General features: G+C 39.9%; 2 protein-coding genes across 2 annotated transcripts; both read left to right on the plus strand.

The window, feature by feature from the left end:
• Positions 1-5,865: 5,865 nt before the first annotated feature.
• Positions 5,866-6,768, plus strand: LOC120589532 (interferon tau-1-like). The gene has a single exon (XM_039847031.1). The coding sequence runs from the start codon at positions 6,211-6,213 to the stop codon at positions 6,766-6,768; it is 558 nt and encodes a 185-aa protein (XP_039702965.1). The 5' UTR covers positions 5,866-6,210.
• Positions 6,769-16,910: 10,142 nt separating this feature from the next.
• On the plus strand, positions 16,911-17,609 carry LOC120589538 (interferon omega-1-like). The gene has a single exon (XM_039847036.1). It carries the CDS (start codon positions 17,086-17,088, stop codon positions 17,605-17,607), a length of 522 nt encoding a protein of 173 aa, XP_039702970.1. The 5' UTR covers positions 16,911-17,085; the 3' UTR covers positions 17,608-17,609.
• Positions 17,610-20,703: the final 3,094 nt, after the last annotated feature.

The raw sequence follows: 20,703 nt of genomic DNA on the forward strand, positions 1-20,703 counted from the left end.
AGGTATCAAATCGTTTCCTTACATACCACAGTCAACATTTGGGTGTGTTGCTCTCCAGCTTGGGTATAGTCAGGACCCGGCTTACATTTCACGCCATATTTTACATCGATATCTTCTTAGTTTGCTAATCATCCTGGAAGTATCAATTGAGAACTTCTTTCCATCATATTTATATCAGATATATCCATTATCTTAAATTAATTAATACAGGAAATATAATTTCCGATAGTACAACATGTGCTTTAATAATATTTACTCAATTTCTCCCTTGATCACAATGTTTTGAGTACTGCTACTATAATCTCACATCATTTTCTAGATGAGATAGATGTGCCAAGAAATCCTCTGTTCTCCAATACCATTTGCACTCCTTCTCATTCAGTGTACTTCATCTACAATGTGGACAGCATCTCTTTCACGAAAATCACAGGCTTTTGGGATGCACACATCACCAAATGGCAATGAACTGACTCGTCTGGACAACTCCTTCTTCATGATGAAATTGGATCAAGAAATTTCTCATCCACAACATCTAACGTTAACAAAATCTGAAAATCAGCAAAACAAAGCAAAATAATAGCATGCGCCAATAAAGAGATAGAAAAGCATTTAATTGGAGGATTAACGCCTATTTTAAAACTCAATGGAATTCTAAAATATAAAACTTTTGGATTACCTATAATATGCAATATTGGATTATGGTTTGAATCTTGATTTTCAAGCAATTGTGGAATCCCGAGAAATTCACTTAACTCTTTCCCTGAGCCCCAGCAACCTTAAATTGAATATTTCTAGAGGTATTATGAGTGTTAAAGTAAAACATTGTAGAAACACTTAAAAGAGTTCTACACAGATCGGGCTTAAATCTGGTAATTTTTCATAGTTTTTTCTTTTATATCGATATATATGAGAATAGCAAACTCTTCCACCTCTCAGTAAGGACCTGCAAAAATATGACAGTCTACAAAATGAAAATCTGGGGAGTTGTGTACAGACTGACTGACTATGGTCACTATTCACACGGATTTGTATATTCGGTTAAGAAATGGTGGCTTGCGTAAATATCTGGTGGAGAACTTGGTCATCTAGACAGAAGTGAATCATATATGTCATGACTTCATACTTCTTGGAGCACTTTTGCCTTCCCTCCTTGCTTTTCTGAAGCACAGTCTGGTATTCACGAATGATGTTGTTTACTTCCTCTCCCAGGTCAAAATTCTCAGCCTGCTCTCCTCAACCATGCCTTCACCTGCACTACCCATTCACACAGTCCTATCCTGCTCCTCTGTAGTTTCTGGCCACCAGTTTCCCTTTAAGAGCACAAAGCCACCACTTGAAAGCAAATGGGAAACATAAGTTCCAGGTTGCAGAATGTTTTATTTTAGAGACTGTTTTTTCCCACCTGATGAGAAATTTCCTTCTTACAATGATGTAACAGTAGCTCCAGCTAAAGGAACCGAAAGTGGGATCCTTTACTGTGGGAATTATTGAAACATTTACAGAGGAAATGCGCCACCTATTTGCCAAGATGGACAAAGACATCCACTAAGTGTGTGGAAAGCAGGCTTCTACCTGTCATGGGTAAAAAAGCTGAACTCTTTCACCCACTTCTTCAGAGCTACAAAGAGACTCTGTCGAGAAAGAAATGATATCTGAAAGAAAGGTGGCAAAGTCACTGCCTTAGTTTTTGTATCTTGGGGAGGGAAAATCCCCTCAGTTTCAGGCAGGGCATGGCCTCTATGGGAAAACCGCATCCATGAGGTGAGGAAGGGTCAGAATGTGTGTGTTTCTTGCCTCCAGGCTGCTCAGCTGGCTCGAGCCTTCTGCCTCCTGAATCATGTGTCCCTTTTCTGTCCTTGTAGGGCACTTGGAGCCTTAAAGCCTGCCTTTCTGGGTAAATCGGGAGAAGCAAGGTAAATCAGGAAATATGACCAGTTTGAGGGGCACGAAATCGTTCTTAATAGTAAGTTTGCAGTTTTCCCACTCCCAGATCATGTCCCTTGATTTCATAATCAGGAGAAATTCTCCTTTTCACTTTGCATAATGATGCCATTAGCATCCCTTGCACCTTGACTCAGAAGTAAGAGAAGCATAGCTTAAAGGAATTTCAGAGGATACAATTTTTGTCAAATGACAAGCCTGTGAAGTGTCTGTTTGGGTAGAATCGAGAGGTATTAAGGGCATCTGAACTGTAACTGAACAAGTTCATCAGGAAGTGTGTGCCAATTGCTCACTTTTCAGGGATCTCATTCTCAAATTTTGACTTCATGTTACAGACTCCATCTTTAGATAGCTTCTGTCCAAATGGTTGGTTAAAGGGCTCTAATTTGCATGTTAAATGATTTTTGTAATCGCATTTTTTCTTCTGCCACCACTTGAAGGGACCATAAGTAGCATCAATACAAGGATTATTATTATTATTATTATTTTTTGATTCACCAGCCTCTGTCTCTGTGATTGCCTACTAACTTTCAAATATCATGACTGCTGCCACTCTTTGGTGCTCTTTCTTTTTTCTTTCTTTTCTATTGTTTCATTTCTTTTTTCTTTTACCACTATTTTTATTTTACAGTAACTTTACTGGTTTGTTTCTGGGGATTTTTTGTTTATAATTTTGGGTGAAATGGTTTATAACTTGGTTCCAATTGTTGCCTTACTCTAAAAATTTCTATAGCCATGTCCTCTTTCATATTTCAGAGTTACTCAATATTTGAAGGTGTAGGAAGACTGAGCTGCAGGGCTGGATGGCTGCGAGGAGCGAAGGTGGTGAGCTTGAGCTGCCCGAGACCTCTCACAGGTCCCTCAGTACAGGGCAATCTCACATTCCAGGAGTGAGAAGGGATCTCAAGTGCTGCTGGATGAGCTATGAGGGATCACAGGGTAGCACCAGCTGGAAGCTGCCAAGGTTTCCAGCGTCACCAACCAGAGCATGTGCGGACCTGACCACGCCTCCACCCTCCTTCGTGCCATCTGAATCTCATGCTGCAGCGGGCAAGATTCCCCTGATGTCCAATCCAGCACAGAAACGCAGTGAGGACGTGAGTCCTTCCCACATGTCTACACCATTGATTTGGAAATGAATCTGGGAGCTCATCTGTGCCCCTGTTGAGAAGGTTTCATGTCTGATTCCAAGAGGAGGAGGATGCAGAATTCACGTTTGCTCAAAGACAAAAGCGCACATCTAGAAACGGGAAGGAAATGAATGTCAACTGCAGCTTAAGGACTTCGAAGGAATACAGAGACCTTTATTGTGTGGAATGCAACAGGCATGCCCTCACGAAGTGGAACGATTCCAATGGGCAGCACGGAGTCAGCTATTTCTCCAGATCGTTCCTATTCAGATGGGGAGGACATTCACGTGGATTCCCTAAGCACAAAGTTCTCCCATGGAGATGTAGCCAATAGCACTGGTCTCTTCCGGGACTCTGATACCACAGCACCTGCTGAATGTTGCATGGAATGAAGGTTACTCCAGTGCCAGCTGCGAACTTCTAAAATCTACTCACTCGTTACTATTAGAAAGGAAATGTGTCTACTTTTCTTAGCATTTAAAGTCAGTCAGTCAGTGACTCAAACTACACATCTGCTGCCGTACAAAAGATTAGACAACAGTCCTTTGGCATTTGAAGTGGAACTCGAAATCCTTTATCACTGCATGGTCCCTGATCTTCTGATTTCCTGTCACGGCCTCGTCTTGGTTCATGAATTCCAGGTCCATTTCATTCCTTCGTTTCTTTTCACAGGCCCTTTCAGACAAGTCATTACCTGAAATCTCCTGAAAGATTTGACATTGGATTTTAGTACCTTCGGAATAATCCATCCTTCCAGATTTATATTTCCCTCCCAACATACCAAATGGAGTTTTAGAAAAGATTATGTTCATGACTTCAAAGATTTAAGGACAATACTTGTGATATGGTTAGTATGCAGTAAATTTCAGTGTTATTATTTAAAATATCATCATCAGTATTTTCCAGATTAAGAGCAGATTCTTTTCTTAGTACCTTCCCTTTAATTCTAGATTTCTCAAGGCAAGGTTAAGTTGCCTGAGAAGATTTCTTAACCAGATAGACTGCAGGCAAAGGTTACTATCCACAATCATACCTGAGAGCATTGTTAGTATTCTGGCACCTGGGTTCAGGTTGCTAGTCTCTTGAGAATTGGTTGGTGTGACTTCTCCCTTCTCTCCTCAGAGCTAATTTCACATGGATTGAATAGAAGAAGAATGAAGTGGCTGGTCTTCAAGCCTGAAGGTTGCTCATTGATGAGAATGTAGTCTTCTTTGAGCCTCTGGCCAGGGAAGCCATTTCTCCATTTTGTGTAATTCCATGCTGGCTTTCATCCTTCCACTCTGCCACACCACCCAGTCCCCATCTCTGCTTCACTAAATTTTGCTAACTAGAATTTGTCATTTACCCAGCAGGAAAGTCGCTTTTCTTCTTTCACATTCATGATGTCAGATTTACATTTGTTTTCTTTCTTGCCCACAAAAAACTGCCCAGTTTTGCTTTCTAGGAAAGTTGAAATGAAAATTAAAAAATATGAAGTCTTCAAAGTTAGAGGGAAAAACGGTGAAACTTCTTTACGTTTCTGTTACTTCCCTTTATTTGCATTAACCTCAGGATGAAACAGAAATTAATGCCAGATGAGCAAGACAGACTATGCCCTGTAAGCCACTGTGGAAAAATTAAGCTAGTAAGAATCTGTTTATTGTTGTTATTTAAATTTAAAGCGGAATAGCACAAATAAGTTTTAAAAAGGCTATTTCTTTTCAACATAGTAACTTGAGCCTCACTACTCTGCATTTTGGGTATGACACAGAAGACAGACAAAGCAGCCCAATCAAATACGTAGATTGAATGAACAACAGAAGTGCACTAGTTTCTGTCCTCTGAGTTTCTACTGAGAGACATTATCACTGAATCTCCCGTGCGCAGCTCAGAAATACTGACTGAAACAAGTGTTCAAAATTTAAGTAACGATTCTTACAATAAAAGCTGTATTGGAAAATGAACATTATCTGCCTACTAAAGGCAAAATGATTACAATTAGGTTACTAATTCCTCCACCTACAGACAAAATTAACTTTGCTGTAAGTATGGAAGGCTCCTGACACTTTGATTCCTGGGAATGTGGGTCAGGAGAGGAAGAGGTCACTGCGGACAACTAGGATCCTTTACACACACATTCCAGCAGGATGGGCAAGGATGCCACATGGTTATTCTATTACCGACAACGATACAAGCCCTCCATGGCAGGGGTATCCTACAGTCTGCCTACCCTCAGGAAATGAGTCCAGGAGAGTGTGGGTTGAGGACATTTTGTCATTCCAGAGGAAAAGGGTTACTAGAAGTGGCATCTCCCTCATGAGTCAATTGGTGCTGGGAAAATAAAATGGTCTACAGAGTAGAATCTCCACACCTACATGCCTCTGAAGAGACCCAGCATTCCTGCTAAAGTGTTGGCACAGATAAGCATCGTCGAAACCAGTTATACATGGTGGAAAGAAAGAGCACTGTCTGTTGCAGTTCTGATCCTGTGGAGCCCAGGAAGCATAACCACACAGACTTGCAAGAATGTGTTCTAAAAGAAAAAGAAACATCCCAGGATCCCATTCACTCATGATCATCAGCCTCTGCTCAGAATAAAAACAGTAAATGAATCCCAGTGCTTGGTTCTAAAGAGCTCATTCACTATACATGGTCTGTTACAGAACAAAACACACAAACACATTGGGCTGACGCAGCCTGTCATTCCATGAAAAGTAAAAAGAGTAAAAGTGCTACCCAGGTTCAAAGCCAAATTGTACATCTAACACAGAGAAAAGCAATTTTTATGTATAAAATATATACAATAGTGTGTGCATGTCTGTGTGTAATTACATAACAACACACACTTCTGATTTTAGGACAAAATCTTTACTAAATTGATTGATATGTACTCACTTGTAATGATACATCAGGATACCTGGGAAAATTAGACTTATGGCAAAATTAATAGTGTAGATTGATGACATCTTCTTAGACCCCACAGAGAACACATAAATGAAAACAAAAAAAGGAAGTAAAAGTGTAGAAAATGTTTAGAAAGTGAAAATTATCGTGTTCTCTATTTAATGGCCATGCTTAGAAAGAATGTCATCAGAGAACCTAGAGTCCAAGGCTCCCCTGACTTGCAGCTCAGCCAGGCCAGCAGCATCTCCATTTCAGCATGGCCCCCCTGCTCCCTCTAATCACGGCCCTGCTGGTGTTCAGCTATGGTCCTGGTGGGTCTCTGGGCTGCGACCTCTCTCAAGACCACGTCCAGGTCAGCAAGGAGAACATCGCGCTTCTGCATCAAATGCAGAGAATCAGCTCTTTCCGCTGTCGAAAGGACAGAAAGAACTTCGGATTCCTATGGGAAATGGTGGATGGCAGCCACATACAGAAGCACCAGGCCATCTCTGTCCTCTACGAGATGCTCCAGGAGATCTCCAACGTCTTTGGTACACAGCAGTCCTCTGGTGCCTGGAATACGACCCTACTGCAAGGGCTACTCAGTGGACTCTATCGGCAGCTGGAAGACCTGGGCACCTGTTTGGTTCCAGAGATGAAAGTGGTGGAACCTGCCCTGGGAATGGAGGACCCTGCACAGGCCGTGAAGAAGTACTTCCAGGGCATCCATATCTACCTCAAAGAGAAGCAATACACTGACTGTGCCTGGGAGGTTGTCAGAGTGGAAATCAGGAAAGCCATCTCTTTGTCAACGAACTTGCTAGACAGGTTATGAAACCAGGATGGAGACATGGAGTCACCTTGAAATGATTCTCATTGGTGGTTATGCAATATCATATTTGCATATATAACATCGGTCATTTCTGAAGTGTTTTTCTGCTTTAGTGTCAGAAATTACTGCCTTGATGCCTGATCATTTATTTATTTATTTATTTATTTATTTATTTATTTATCTATTTTTTTACTTATTTACTGTTAATTTATTGCAGTCTTTCTTACATCTGTCAAATGTGATTTCTAAAAATGGATGTAATTACATATTCATCTTTACATTGTGTTAAAATTTACAAAACATGTTTACCTTTCTATGTTGTTTGTTTTTGCATTATTTATTAAATTTCTATCAAAATATTTCTTGAATTTATTTGCAAAATCAAAATCCAAACCCTCTTTTTGTAACTGATACTGCAGAATTGGTAGCACAATGTCTTTACTCATTCATTCCATCCAGATGACTGCAGAAACTGAGTGTCCAATTTCAAATTGAGTAGCTGTGGTCAAGAATTGTATGTAAATAGAGTAATACAGAAAGTTCTTGTTGTGTTCAAACTTTGTGTCACAGAAAAAGAGAAAAAAAAAAGTACTAATGTTCCTTTGTATTATGTTAAACACTACGAAGAGAAAGAAAAGAAAGAATGAAGAAACATGCCAGAAATTTTAGGTACAAAATAGGCTGAAAAGGAAAAATAACATCAGATGTCCCTTCTAACTAGAGAACGGGTTCATGCAGAAGTCTTATTGGCAATTGGGAATATGGCTGTATGATGAACAAAACTGCCATGGGAGGTATTAAGGGGGATGCCTTATTGTATATTGTGTGGTAATTAGGGCATCGGAATGGATGCGGTCCCTCAGAGAATGGAAAATGAGAAAAGGACCTAAGCACAATCCTGCAGACTCTCAGCGTTTAAGGGTTGGGTAGAATAGAGTGTGCAAAAGGCTCTGAGGTGGTGGGGGACAAGTGAGCTAGAGGATGAACAGGGAAGGGAAGAGTGACAGTACTGAACGAAGAAGTGTGTTCAAAGACACAGTAGAGCCCATAGGCCTGGTGCGGACAAACTCCCCCAAACTTGGAAACAACGCTCTTGGTGTCCTTAGGATGATTTGGTTTATTAGAATGAATGGGACACAAACCAGATGGGACTGGATCGAAGAGGAAATACAAGAACGAGAATTCGAAACACTGTGTATAAAAACTAGGTTTGTAAGCTAGTTTGTTGAGTGAAGAGGTGAAACAGAAGGTGCCTGGAGAAGGTGGGTTACCATGGTCCCTGCACAGTTTTGATCCTATTTTTCTCGGAATCATTTTCATAGAACAGCTGAATTGGCACAACCATATGAACATTTTGAATGTTTGACTTATTTGACATAAACTCTTGCTTATTTAGGTATTTGTTATCATGCATCGCTTATTTGGCTAACAAGTGAGTTCTCACTGTTCTAATGAATATCACTCTCTAGTGAATTTCAATGGTAAGCCTTTTGCAGTTGCACTTCTTTTTTCCATCAAATTTTACAATCAAGACTCATTTTCTTTTATCTGTTACTTCATTTACTCTAGTCTCATGTAGGTCACTTACATTACTTCTGATTTCTAATCGCTTTAGTAAATACTTTCTGTAAATCAGAGATGTATTCTACGATGGATGCGTGTTTTTAATTTGACCTGTGCAGAAAGAGCACTCCTTAGGACATAGAGCCAAGCCTCCTCCTATTCACTTTCGTCTTTTGAGTTTACACACATTCAGATCCCTTTCTCAGTAATCTATTTTTACATTAAATTCAGTATTCCACTAGCAGCTTTTAAATCTGTGATATTAGACGATAATCTCCATTGCTTTCTGATAGAAATTTCCCAAGACTGTAATATGGAAATGTTAATTCTTTCCTTATTGACAACAGACACATCCTCACCCTAAATCTAGGTAATTCGGATGATACACTAGTTGTGAGACTGTTCGCTTTCTTCATATGAGTATAACCTTCATTTATTGCTATACTTATTTTACTACAGATATTTTAAAATGTATTTAAAGTTGAAGGAGCTAAAGTTAAGAATTCCTTTCTATTTTTCATACAATAGTGCTGGAATTTTTCCTGCTTTACTTTACCATTTTTCTAAGGTCCTGACATAGGCTTCATGAAATCATACACATTTGTGGTAACCAACATGACTATGCATAGCAATCAATGAGATATCTCAAAATATAAATAGAAGAAACTGGTTCAGTCTTTCTCCCAAAAGAGTTCAAATTAAGTATTAAACAACATGCAGAAAAATCACATTAGCCATGAGAAAACAACCATAGAACAGAAATCTTTAGTGGCTATATAAATTCAGACTTAAAAATGTTGACAAAAGCCATAATAGGAATTTTAGGGAATCGTCCATACCTCACATACAGGAGTTGTCACTGATGTTTCCATTGGGCCAGTAGGTATATATCTATGGATGTAGTTTTATTTCTGTTCATTTTGCTGTGTTGTTATATTTAAAGTAATAATTCCTCTGCTAGTTCTCTACTGTCAACATGAGAAAAGCAGTTCCTGTTGTCTTCTGTCTTTATTTTTGTAGGGAAAGTAATCTGAAAGCAATAATCAGTTAATTGGTAATTAAGTAATAATTATTTTAACAATACTTATTAATAGTAGAAAATAATATCATTTCGATTTCATGCTATGACGAGAAGAAGAGACTGGAGGGCCTTAAACTGTCTATGAAGAGAGGTATTTCCAGCGAAAGATAACAAATAAGGATCACTGTGCTTCTAGGAATTGGTCAGAACAGGTATCTCTTGGTCATTCTGTTTATCGTTACCTTCGCAAAGACATGGGGACCTATAAATGATCTTCTTTAATGAATACAGTTACTGAAACAATTCCTTTTACCTAAAACAGGAAGGGCCCAACTTCAATCATTTTAAAGAATCTAATTTCTGCTTTGCCATTGAGTTAACCTGTTCAAAATTGTTGTTAGAATGTTTTTCTTGAAATGAATAACTCTAGGGACATCACTCCTTCACAGAGAGACATATCGATGTGGGGTATGTACCCATATATTGCAGAACTTCCTCTTTGAAGTGCAATATTTAACTACTTGGAAGTCATCATTCCCGACCTCACAACGGCACTTTAAAAAATGCAGAATAAATTGAAAACAACAATTCTTAGAGCCAACAAGGATTGAGGTCACCAGGCAAGCCCCTGCCCTGGCAACTGGATGGACCGGAAGAAGAATGCAGGAGAATCACAGTTGATCTGGAGCAAATGCCTGTAGCTGGGGCTAGATTCGTACAAACACTTTAACTGTAATTGCAGAATTGCTAGAGGTGTGTGGACGAACTTGAAAGCGATTTACTCCACTCTGGACTCCACAGGTCCAGAGTTTGTGGAGCTGTGTATGTTTAGTCGGATATATTTTCAGGAACCTATGAGGTGTTCAATGTGAAGATCAAAGAAAAATATCCTGTTCTTCTAGCAGAGGAAGCAAAAATGTAGTCATTCTGAAATACTCTGAATGTTCTGCCATCCTTAACAAAGGCTTGCCGTCACAGGGAAGATTTTTTTTTTTTTTTTTTTTTACCACAGATTAACCCACCTATGAGAAGAGAAACGCCTAACTCCAGCCCCCTCTAGCCATCCCACTTCAGCTAATGGAGTGGTGAACAAAGAGCTGAGAAACGCTTGCCAACGTCTCCTTCCTGGAGCACAGGCTCACTAAAGGACTAAGAGTAACCACAGGTTGATAGAACACTTCTGCTCTCCCACAGGAACCACCACATCAGCTGGGTTCTTGTCTAAATAAGGGGATTACAACCAACAACACCTGCAAGGGTCAGACTTTATTTAGGAAGGAAATCTAGGGAAACCCAAAGACAACTCGTTATGATAAAAAAGAAAGGCCGCAAGGAGAAATGCTGACCTCTGATACCTACGACTACAGAAAACAATAAATACAGCTTAACTCCTGGCCAGATAAAGCAAAACTTCCCCATAAACTAATGAACTTCGATTCTTTCTCCTGATACATCAGGTCCAGCTTTCAACAAAAACTTGCCACACATACTAAAAGGTAAGAAACATTTGAAGAGACAGAGCAAGCATCAGAACTAGACTCAGCTATGGCAGAGATTTTGAGATATCAGACCAGAAATTTAAAATAACTATAATTAACATGCCAAGGACTCTAATGTATTCATATATTCCTTTACTTACTTTATCTATGTCACACTTTGTGTGGTATTTAAAAGTTTTGTTCAAATAATATCAACTTCATATTCATAATGTATTCAAATACAGTGAAATATATTCACCTTTATCTTTTATCAAAGTTTCTGGTGAAATTTCAAAAACTTTCCTCCAGAAGTCATCGTGATTTTGTTTACTCTTAAAACAAAAATAGCCTGAATCAGAAACCCATGTTGAAATATGGTTAATAAATTTAACTCTCCAAATTCTATTTCCCAATGTTACGTTTTAAAACTGGATATTTCTATGTCAGATTATAATTCTGAGGAGACAGATAAAAAACAGAAATTCAAAACCCATTCTTTTACAGATTTCACCTGCAATAAGAAGTTATAGAACAATAATCAGGCTTAGCTTAATGAATTTCAATTATATGTCATGTTATAAAGAGAGGTAAGAGATAAAACATTTTCTCTCTGGAAGCTTGAATGAAGGACAGGTCGACACAAGAGTGTGCAGCCTACAGACTAATTTCATAAGAGTTTATTTGAGCCAATGTGTCATGTACTCGCCTAGAAGCCCAATCTCAACTGACTGAGAAAATGCTCTGGAGAATGGCAGTTTTGTAGTCCCTGCTACGTATTTAGAATCAAAGGAAGGTGACCTGAAATCTATTGGTGGTATAGTAAAAAAGCAGGAGAAAGCAAAGAAGGAGAATCTCTAGGATAAAAAGCAAAGTGGAAAAACACGTTTCCTTTACATTGGTGGGTACAGGAGGTTAGCATTTATCACGTACACAACAGAGAGTTGAGATGGTATGTGGGAACAAGGTAACAATAAGGGGTGCCGAGGTCACGTGCCCTGGTGCCTGTGGTTGTGCCGTTGAGGGTGTGGAAAACAAAATTACTCACACATCTCAAAGGTATGTTATCTGAGCGGCTTCAGAACAACAGACGGGGATCACTTAGGTCAAGATTGTCCTTTGCTAAGGAAGTGATAGGCCTGGAACGTGACTGTTCACCCTGGCCTGCCCAGTTAGGAGTTTATGAGCCGATCGTCCTGTGTGGTTACTTTTGGTCACTGAGCTTGTCAGGCCTGCCATGGGGTCTCTCCTGAGCTCTCACGTTTATGACATAGCCCCATTTCATTCACGGATGTCAAGAAGGGGGAAAAAGACGACTTATACTCTACAGTGTCTGAAACATCTAATGACAGCCTTCTTACTGGTAGATGCATATGTGGATCTGGGACCTCTATCAGTGTGCATCTGAACATATTATTCTGCAATTGCTTATGCATTGTTGGAAATTGCGGCATGGGAGTAGATATCGTTGCTTGTGAGTAGAGTACAGAGTGAGAAGATGACCTACAGCTTATGACGAAGTTTAACTTTGAAGGCACAGAGGAGAACCTGCAGAGGGTACAGAGATGGAGTAGCCAGGGCACTTACGATACAGCCGAGGAGGAAGGATCTTCCAAACATATTGAAAAAGAAAACAAAGCGCTTGAGAATTTCACAAGATGAAACCTAGTTATACTTTTTGTTTTAAAGAAATTTATTTATTTAAATTAGTTGCAAGTATACAGCACACTGGTTAGACTCTATCGGCAGCTGGAAGACCTGGGCACCTGTTTGTTGCCAGAGATGAAAGAAGCAGAATCTGCGCTGGGAATGGACGACTCCACATTAGCCGTGAAGAGGTATTTCCAGGGAATCCATCTCTACCTCAGAGAGAAGCAATACAGTTACTGTGCCTGGGAGATTGTCAGAGTGGAAATCAGGAGAGCCTTCTCTTATCAACAAACTTGCTAGAAAGGTTATGAAACCAGGATGGAGACATGGACTCACCTCGATATGATTCTCATTGGTGGTTGTGCCATATCATACTTGCGTATATATCATCGGACATTTCGAAAGTGTCTTTCTGCTTAAGTCACGGAAATTACTACTTTGATTCTCGATTGCTTTTTATTCATTCATTCATTCATTCATTCATTCATAGTTAATTTATTGCAGTCCTTCTTGAATCTTTCATATTTAAAAATCGATGTAATGACATGTTCATCTTTACATTGTATTAAAATACATAAAACGCGTTTACCTCTCTATGTTGTTTGTTTTTGCTTTCCTTATTAAATTTCTATCTAAAAGCTTCTGGAATTTATTTATAAAATCAAACTCCAAACCCTTGTTTTGTAACTGATAGTGAAGAATGGGTAATATAATGTTTTTATCATTTATTCTTTTCAGATGTTGTGTAGAAGCTGAGTGTCTAATTTCAAACTGTGTAACTCTGATGAAGAAATACAGATACATAGAGTAAATATGGATAGTTCCTATTGTGTTTCAACTTTGTATCACCAAAAAGGAGTCAAAAACAGTACTGAGTTTTAAATTATATTAAACACCATGAAGCGGAAGAAAAGAAAGGAACAAAGAATAAACATGCCAGAAATTTTAGATACAAAGGAGGATAAAAAGGAAAAATAACATCAGATGTTTTTTCGAACTGGGAGACAGGTTCATGCAAGTCTTATTGGTAGTTGGGAATATGGCTGTATGATGAACAAAACTGCCATGGAAGGTATTAATAGGGGATGTCTTATTGCATCTCGTGTGGTAATTAGAGCATCAGAATGGATGCGGTCACTCACAGAGTGGACAATGAGCAAAGGACCTAAACATAATCCCGCAGACCCTCAGGGTTTAAAGGTTGGTAGAATAGAGTATGCAAAAGGCACTGAGGGGGTAGGGGACAAATGAGCTAGAGGATGAACAGGGAAGCGTTCCAAAGACACAGTGGAGTTTGTAGGGCCAGTAGGCACAAACTCCCCAGTGGACCTGGAAACAGACACATTTGGTGTCCTCAGGATGATCTGCTTTAATAGAGTGAATAAGACACAAACCAGATGGGACTGGGTTGAAGAGGAAAAAGAAGAATGAGAATTTGAGACACTGTGGATAAAAACTAGGTTCATAAGGTCTTCTGGATCAGGAAGAGGTGGCCTGAGATTTCTGAACCTGGCAGCCATCCAGCTCCCTCTGATGAAACTTGTGAACATTCTTGTCCCTGAGGCAGGAAAACAAGCAAGATTCTCCCCATTTGGTGCAGAATTGTGAAGCACTCCTGCTTTGGGAGGCCATGGTTCTGGGCTAGGTCACAACTCAGGATGCAGACAGAGTTGGAAAACATCATTCTTGGTGTCATCACTGAAGAGGTTCACGGGCCTCTGGTGAGCTACGTCAGACACTGTGTGGCTGTGGAAGCCTTTTCTGGCGGCTCTGAGCACCTTCTTAGTGGTGAGATTCTCAGATAGGACAGGATTATCATTTTTTGTATTTATCCCAATTTTGTTTCCACTTCCCACCCAACATGTCTTCCATTTATTGGCCACAGAGAATGTCAAAACTTTAACACTTCTTTTGTTTCATTACAACGGAAGTCACACTCACGAATGGAAAATGACAGGAGTCTCAACCCAATAGAATGTGTTCAGGAAGATAAGACCAAAGTTGCAATAAACACCCACATCACAATCTATCTGTTCTTAATTCTAATAAGAGTACTTAAGAGTTTTGATTCTGGCGTCCACTGCAACATTTTATTAAATGCACTTAAATCGTAGTGACCTCACCTCTCTGCATTTTCCTTTGAATGGTCTAATACACTAGATTTGAATTCTCCGCCTTTCTTTACTGGAGCAATAGCTCATGTTTTCTGACGCAGTCTTCACATAAGAGCTGCATAAAAATGAACACTACGGGTTAACTCATATAGTTCTCTAACTTCTGTCACCCAAATTGTGTTGAGTGCCCACGTGGGACAACGTGCTTCCCAAGTTGGATCCTGAAAGAGTAAGAGAAGGATGGCGACTGCCCTCCAAGAAGCCGGGGAGACACACATTACAGACAAGATTCGGATGAAGCACCAGCACGCTCAGTGCTGTTAAGAGCAAATACTTAGAACCCATGAAGAGGAGGGACTGGGAGGCAATAAAAAGCTTCACTTTCTGACAAAAGCTGTGCATCCTGAATTTAAATGACATCGGATTTTCATTTCCTCTTCTAAAATACTGAAACAACCTCAGTAGTGGTCACACAGGAAATTGTAAAGATTAAGTCAATAAAATTTATAAATGACAGGCTGAGATACTGAATGTCTTGAGTCACTGCTGCCTTTGGTATTAATGAAACACAATAATCTGAATAGTCCATGTTTAGCCACGCTAAGGCAAGAGGAGCTTGGAGTGCAGCTCCTGTAACAGTCTCAGTGGTGTGCACATTGATGTCTCCACAAACGGAAACTTGGGAGAGGGGATTGTCTATAGGACTGTGAAGGTACAGAGTCACGATTTCCACTCTTAACTCAGTGCCTGGCACATTCATGAGACAAAACTTCCAGCGCACTTGAAGCTCTTTGCAGAGAACTAGCGTGGAGGAAAGTAGTCTGACAGAAAATAGGGCTCTTTTGTGAATCGTAAATATGAGTAAAATAATCCCTTCCCTTGTCTCTACATTCAGATTCTCTGTGGTGATATTATGTTAACGCATATATTAAATTAAAAAGTTTCAAGGGCCAGGAATACAGTTAAAAAAAAAAGAGGAAGTGTGGGAGGCAAGTTAGATGATGGGAAATGAGACATTCCCAGATTTGCAGTCACTATCACAAGTCTAATTTGAATGCTATTTCTTGGGTTAGTAGTGGGGTAAATTAAAGAGAGTCCTTCTCTCAAGTACATTATTTCAGAAGGCAGCAAATCTAAGTAATCCAAATACTACTCTAATGCAATACTAGAAAATGAAAATTAATGCTCACACATGTATGATCAACAAAGAATGTATCAACATTTTAAAGACATGAAATGACCTTGCAGTCATTTCATGTCTTACAAAGGAAGGGGGAGTCTTATAAAGGAAGGGGGCACCATGTAAATTTAATTTAGGCAAATTCCGTTCAGTTCATAAAAAGTCCTGAACACCAAAAGTTCATTCGTATAGTTCTCTCATTCTGTCACAAGAAAATGAAAAAGCCTGACCTGCTATAAAACCTGTCAACCGCTTGTACACAAAACTAACTTTTCTTTTTAATAATACAGTCCAAGTGGAGTCCTGTGAAAGACGTTTCGGTAACGTGAAAGGAAATAAAAATTGGGACTGTCACAGAGACACAAGAAATTGTCAAACATGGCAATTCTCTCAGATGAAAACAACTGAAAGATATAATCTGGAAAGTATTAACGAGTTTGCTTCTATGAAAGCTAAGAAAGGAAAATTAAGTTCTTGTTTTGGTAGAAACAAAACAGTTGAAATAAAGTTCTATGAAGTTGAATAAAATGCTGTTTTAACGGTTTTAATGTGAAAAATAATTTTAAATGTTACCTTTGGTATTTTAAACATTCAACTGTTTTAATATTTTGGAAAGTCTAATTAGATGCTGTTTTAACATTCCCGCTTTTCAGTTTCCCAGCACCTCACTCCACCACTTTGCAACGCTGGCACGTTGAAAATTCACCGCGAAAGTCACAGCGCCACAGCGCTGCGGGGTGTCCGCGTCCCCGGCCTCGGACCCCAGGGAGGGCCGCGCCCGACTCCCTGCGACGGCGTCATCAACTCCGAGACCGGCGGCATCTCGCCCAGAAACCATCCCGCACCAGAAACCAAACACGCTCTGATTGCCGGTCACACATCCCTCAGTGAACGAAGTTTTTGTAGAAATGGGCTCTCTGAATTTTACGCGCAAAAATAAAGCCCCAGACTCAAGGGAAAGTGCAGAAAATGCGAGGCTCTGTGCTCCGTACCGAAGAAAATGTCCCCCGCGTGGCCAAGGCAGCGCTCACTCCGCAGCAGTCAGCGCCGGGGAAACGAAGGCTTCTCATGGACTATTAAAGCGGCGCCACCCTGCCCCATGGCGCTGCGGAAGCTTTTCTCAGACCCTACCATCCCGACAGACAAAAAAGGCCGCGCCAAGCCTTTGTTTCCTACCCAAGCGTCAGAAAACGCCGCTTGCTCGCCCTCTCGTGGCCCGCTGGGGAACCACGCTTCCCAGGGGCAGAGCAGTAGAACCTTGACGCTCTTTCGCGGTGCTCGCGCGCCCCCTGGCCGACGTCTAGTGAATCACCGGCAATGTCAGTGGCCCACTGCAGTTCGTGGCTGGCGGCTGGAGCGATGCTCAGCTCCATCCTGATTTGCTCTCTTGGTGGAGACGTGCCTTGGATCCATAGCCTAGAAAATAAGAAAATCGTCAGTCTTTTGAGAGAACTAGAAGTTATCCCCTCTCACTTCTGCCTGAATGACAGAACCGACTTCAAATTTCCTTGGGAAAGAGGAAGTATCACCGAAATCCAGAAGACACAACGCACCTGTTTCCACCATCTCATGCTCCAGCAGATCTTCAGCCTGTTGAACGCAGAGGACAGCCATGCTGCTTGGAACTGCACTCTCCTCTATCAACTACTCTCTAGGCTTCATCACAGCCTGGAAGAGCTGGACCAGACAAACGAAGAAAATCTGGTGTGTCCCTATTTGGGCATTCTTGTCTGGAATTACTTCCAAGGAATCCATAACTATCTAAAACAAAAGAAGTACAGCACCTGTGCTTGGGAGGTTGTCAGAGTCGAGATCACAGCGCGCCTTTTTCTCATGTGACAAGCCTCCAAGAAAAGGCAAAATGCAGAAGAAAGTTATACTCGTGACTCTGTATTCAATTACATTCATTGTGAAGTCTAGAAACAATCTCAACTCACATTTCTGCACCAGCAGAGATATATCTGAATCTAAAATCATAGGGTCATTTAAAAAATATATTGTATATCACGAATCTATAAAATTATGCTCAGAGTGTAGAACATAAACTATTTTCTTATATAAATAATCTTATAATTTTTAAATCTGTCTAAGGGTTTTCTTTACATTTGTGGGAGCGGCGGGAGGAGATATTTGCCCTTTCTAAAGTGTAAAGTCCAGTTATTTTATGGAAAGTGTTCTCAAGACGGTATGTTTTGTAAAGACGTGTGTTATTTAAGTTAATGCTAGCTGTTCTAACAGATGAACAGAAAACTATCCAGAAAATTATCCATACTTTTATCATTATAGGAATTGTCTTCCTTTGAGTAAGAGCACAATGCAAGCATTCCTAATCAGATGACTCTTCAGGTTGGCTGTCCTGCAACCAGCATTTCACGGTCACGGGTCCCTTCTATTTTGTAACGTTGCCATATTCAACATGTTTTGCCCAATTTGTCTGTGGTACCTGAGTCTATACCACTCAGTTGTAAGGGGAACCATTATGGTAGATTACATGGTTTATTTTAAAAAACCAGGACTGTACAGGGCAATATCAGTTATGCTCACATTAGTTTCTCTGAATTTATTCTCATGGGTTGCCAAAATGCAAAGAAGTTGAGCAATAGACTCTAATCTAGTGACTAATAGAAGAGGAGACAACTTCAGTAAGACCACTCTTTATTTTTACGCTATTTGTACCAATACTCTTTAAGTTGAAAAAAAAAAAAAAAGAACCCACTGTGTTTGCTGCATACACTTTATCCTCAAACCGAAAACCAAGAATTGAAAGTCTTTTTCCAGAAATCAAACCCTGTGGGAGATGACGTGGATGTCACTAGTTAGAGTAAACAGCATCATCAGTCTTTTGAAAGAAGCATTTGGGTTAATTCCCAAAGACACAGGCTAAAAAATTGGTAAATGACCACACATGTGGGACTGAGGTCTCAGAACATCTTGAGGGAGACAAGGAAATTCTGAAAATCACTGATTTCAAAGTGGAGGGTGAGTCTTCCATTTACGACCAGGTCTATGATACTCATCCTGATATTCTAAATAAAGAAAATAGAAATTTGAAAATATCTCTGCAACCAAATCATGTTTTTAAATACTATCTCACACAGTATTAATGTCATTCATAACTTCCTTTGTAGAATTAGGACGAGTTTACAAGGTATCTCTGATTGACTGTCCTCTCAATTCCTAACTATCTAGTAGATGTTGGATTATTCTTTCTCCTACTATTACGTTCATGATAATCTCAATGAATATTAATTGGCTCCTGAGATGATAGGGACTGCACTAGACGTCTAGACATACATTTGGGTAAACGGATTTCTCTCTCCTTAGGTATTTTCTAGACTCCTGGGATGTACTCTAAGCAGAAAATAGGTCAGGTCATGTCTTAAACCATTCAAACACAATTAACAGCATAACAGACTGAGTAGCTTATAAGGAGCAGACATTTCCTGCTCACATCCTAGAGGCTGAAATTCAAATCAGAGTGTCAACAAGGTTGGGTTCTGGTGAGTGCCAGCTTCCTGGTTGCATACCATTCAAATGGAAGGAAGGTGATGGATCTACCTCAGGCTTTTTTGACAAGGCCACTAATTCTATTCAGGAGGCTCCACCCTCTTGCCCTCATTTATTCACAAGGACCCCATCACATGACACCATCACTTGGGCTTGAGACTTCAACATATGAATTAGGTGGGCATGTACACATTCAGACAGCAGCAGGTCAAAAAAATTCACCAGCCTGGTATCTCAAAGAGAGAATATAGCCGTGAGTAGACAATAAAGAAGAATTAGCAATTTGTAGGCAAAAGCTTCAGACTGTGGACTCAGGATGGAAACTCATGCTTTTTGAGCAGAAGTAATATTCAAATTATACATGCTAAATTTTTGAAAATCAAGAAATGGAGTCCAGTAGCCCACAGAGATGGATGGAAATAACAGAATACGTATGATCCTTTATCAGTCTTTGTGAGAGGTCTCCAAAGAAGCTTCGGTTTCTGCTACCCCTGTAAGGAAGGACAAGAAAGTAATGCGGTCAGTTGCCTGGTTGTTGTGAGCTGTGTGAATCGAGACACTTTAAGTTTAGATAGGTGACTCTTATGTGACACCAGCTGGTTACTTTTCTATAATGACAATGTAGAGGTATATTAAAGAGGATGTCATAAGTGTCAGTTGAATATAGTGCTAGGCAAAGGCTGAACATTATGCTGCTATTTCTGCAACTTAAATGCCCAGAGCCAATATGTACCTGAAAAGAAGTAGAATTTTAGTGGTTTTAGCAATAAGGAAACTAGGCATTATTGACACCTATATGAGTGGAAATATTAGCCATGGTCTATTAAAATCCAAGCAAGTATGGCCATGATGAAGCAAATAGCTTGGTCTATCCTGAATCCGTTCTAGTAGAAAGTGAATATCTGAGGACCTGCTTCAGTGAAAATTACTTCATGAGTGATCACCCTGGGCCTGGTGCCAAGCATGATACAGAGAATCTGACAAAGTCCAGTGACTAAAGAGCTGACTTAGCAAAGATGATCTTATACCTTCCATTTAAGCAGTAGGAATCTGGAGGGCTGAGGCAACATAACTTCTCACACAAAATAAAAAGACTTTGGGATCAAAGCTAAAATTCAAGTCTTTACATTTTAATAATTAACATTTCTGCAGTTCAATCATTTCCAAAGATGGTTTCCTTTTGTTTGAACAGAATAAACTTGATTGGAAACTCTGAACTCCTTTAGAAAATATGAAATTTAATACAAAAATACAAAGAAAGAATCAACTGGATGATATTGTCTGAATCTTGAGTTCTCTTTGGGGCTAATATTGCTCCCAAAGATGTGAATAGTAGTTCTCATGAGTGTCAACAAATCTTAGGTATTTTGGTGGTTTGTGGTGCTCCAAAGCTCAGCCCTATCCAACAGAATCTTCTTCCTTAGTATT

Source organism: Pteropus medius, unplaced genomic scaffold (assembly GCF_902729225.1).
Source record: "Pteropus medius unplaced genomic scaffold, Ma_sr-lr_union100, whole genome shotgun sequence".
In the NCBI taxonomy this organism is placed as follows: domain Eukaryota; kingdom Metazoa; phylum Chordata; class Mammalia; order Chiroptera; family Pteropodidae; genus Pteropus; species Pteropus medius.

Excerpts from the sequence above, each read along its gene's own strand:
- LOC120589532 (XM_039847031.1), top strand. The coding sequence starts at position 6,211 with ATGGCCCCCCTGCTCCCTCTAATCACGGCCCTGCTGGTGTTCAGCTAT.
- LOC120589538 (XM_039847036.1), top strand. The coding sequence starts at position 17,086 with ATGTCAGTGGCCCACTGCAGTTCGTGGCTGGCGGCTGGAGCGATGCTC.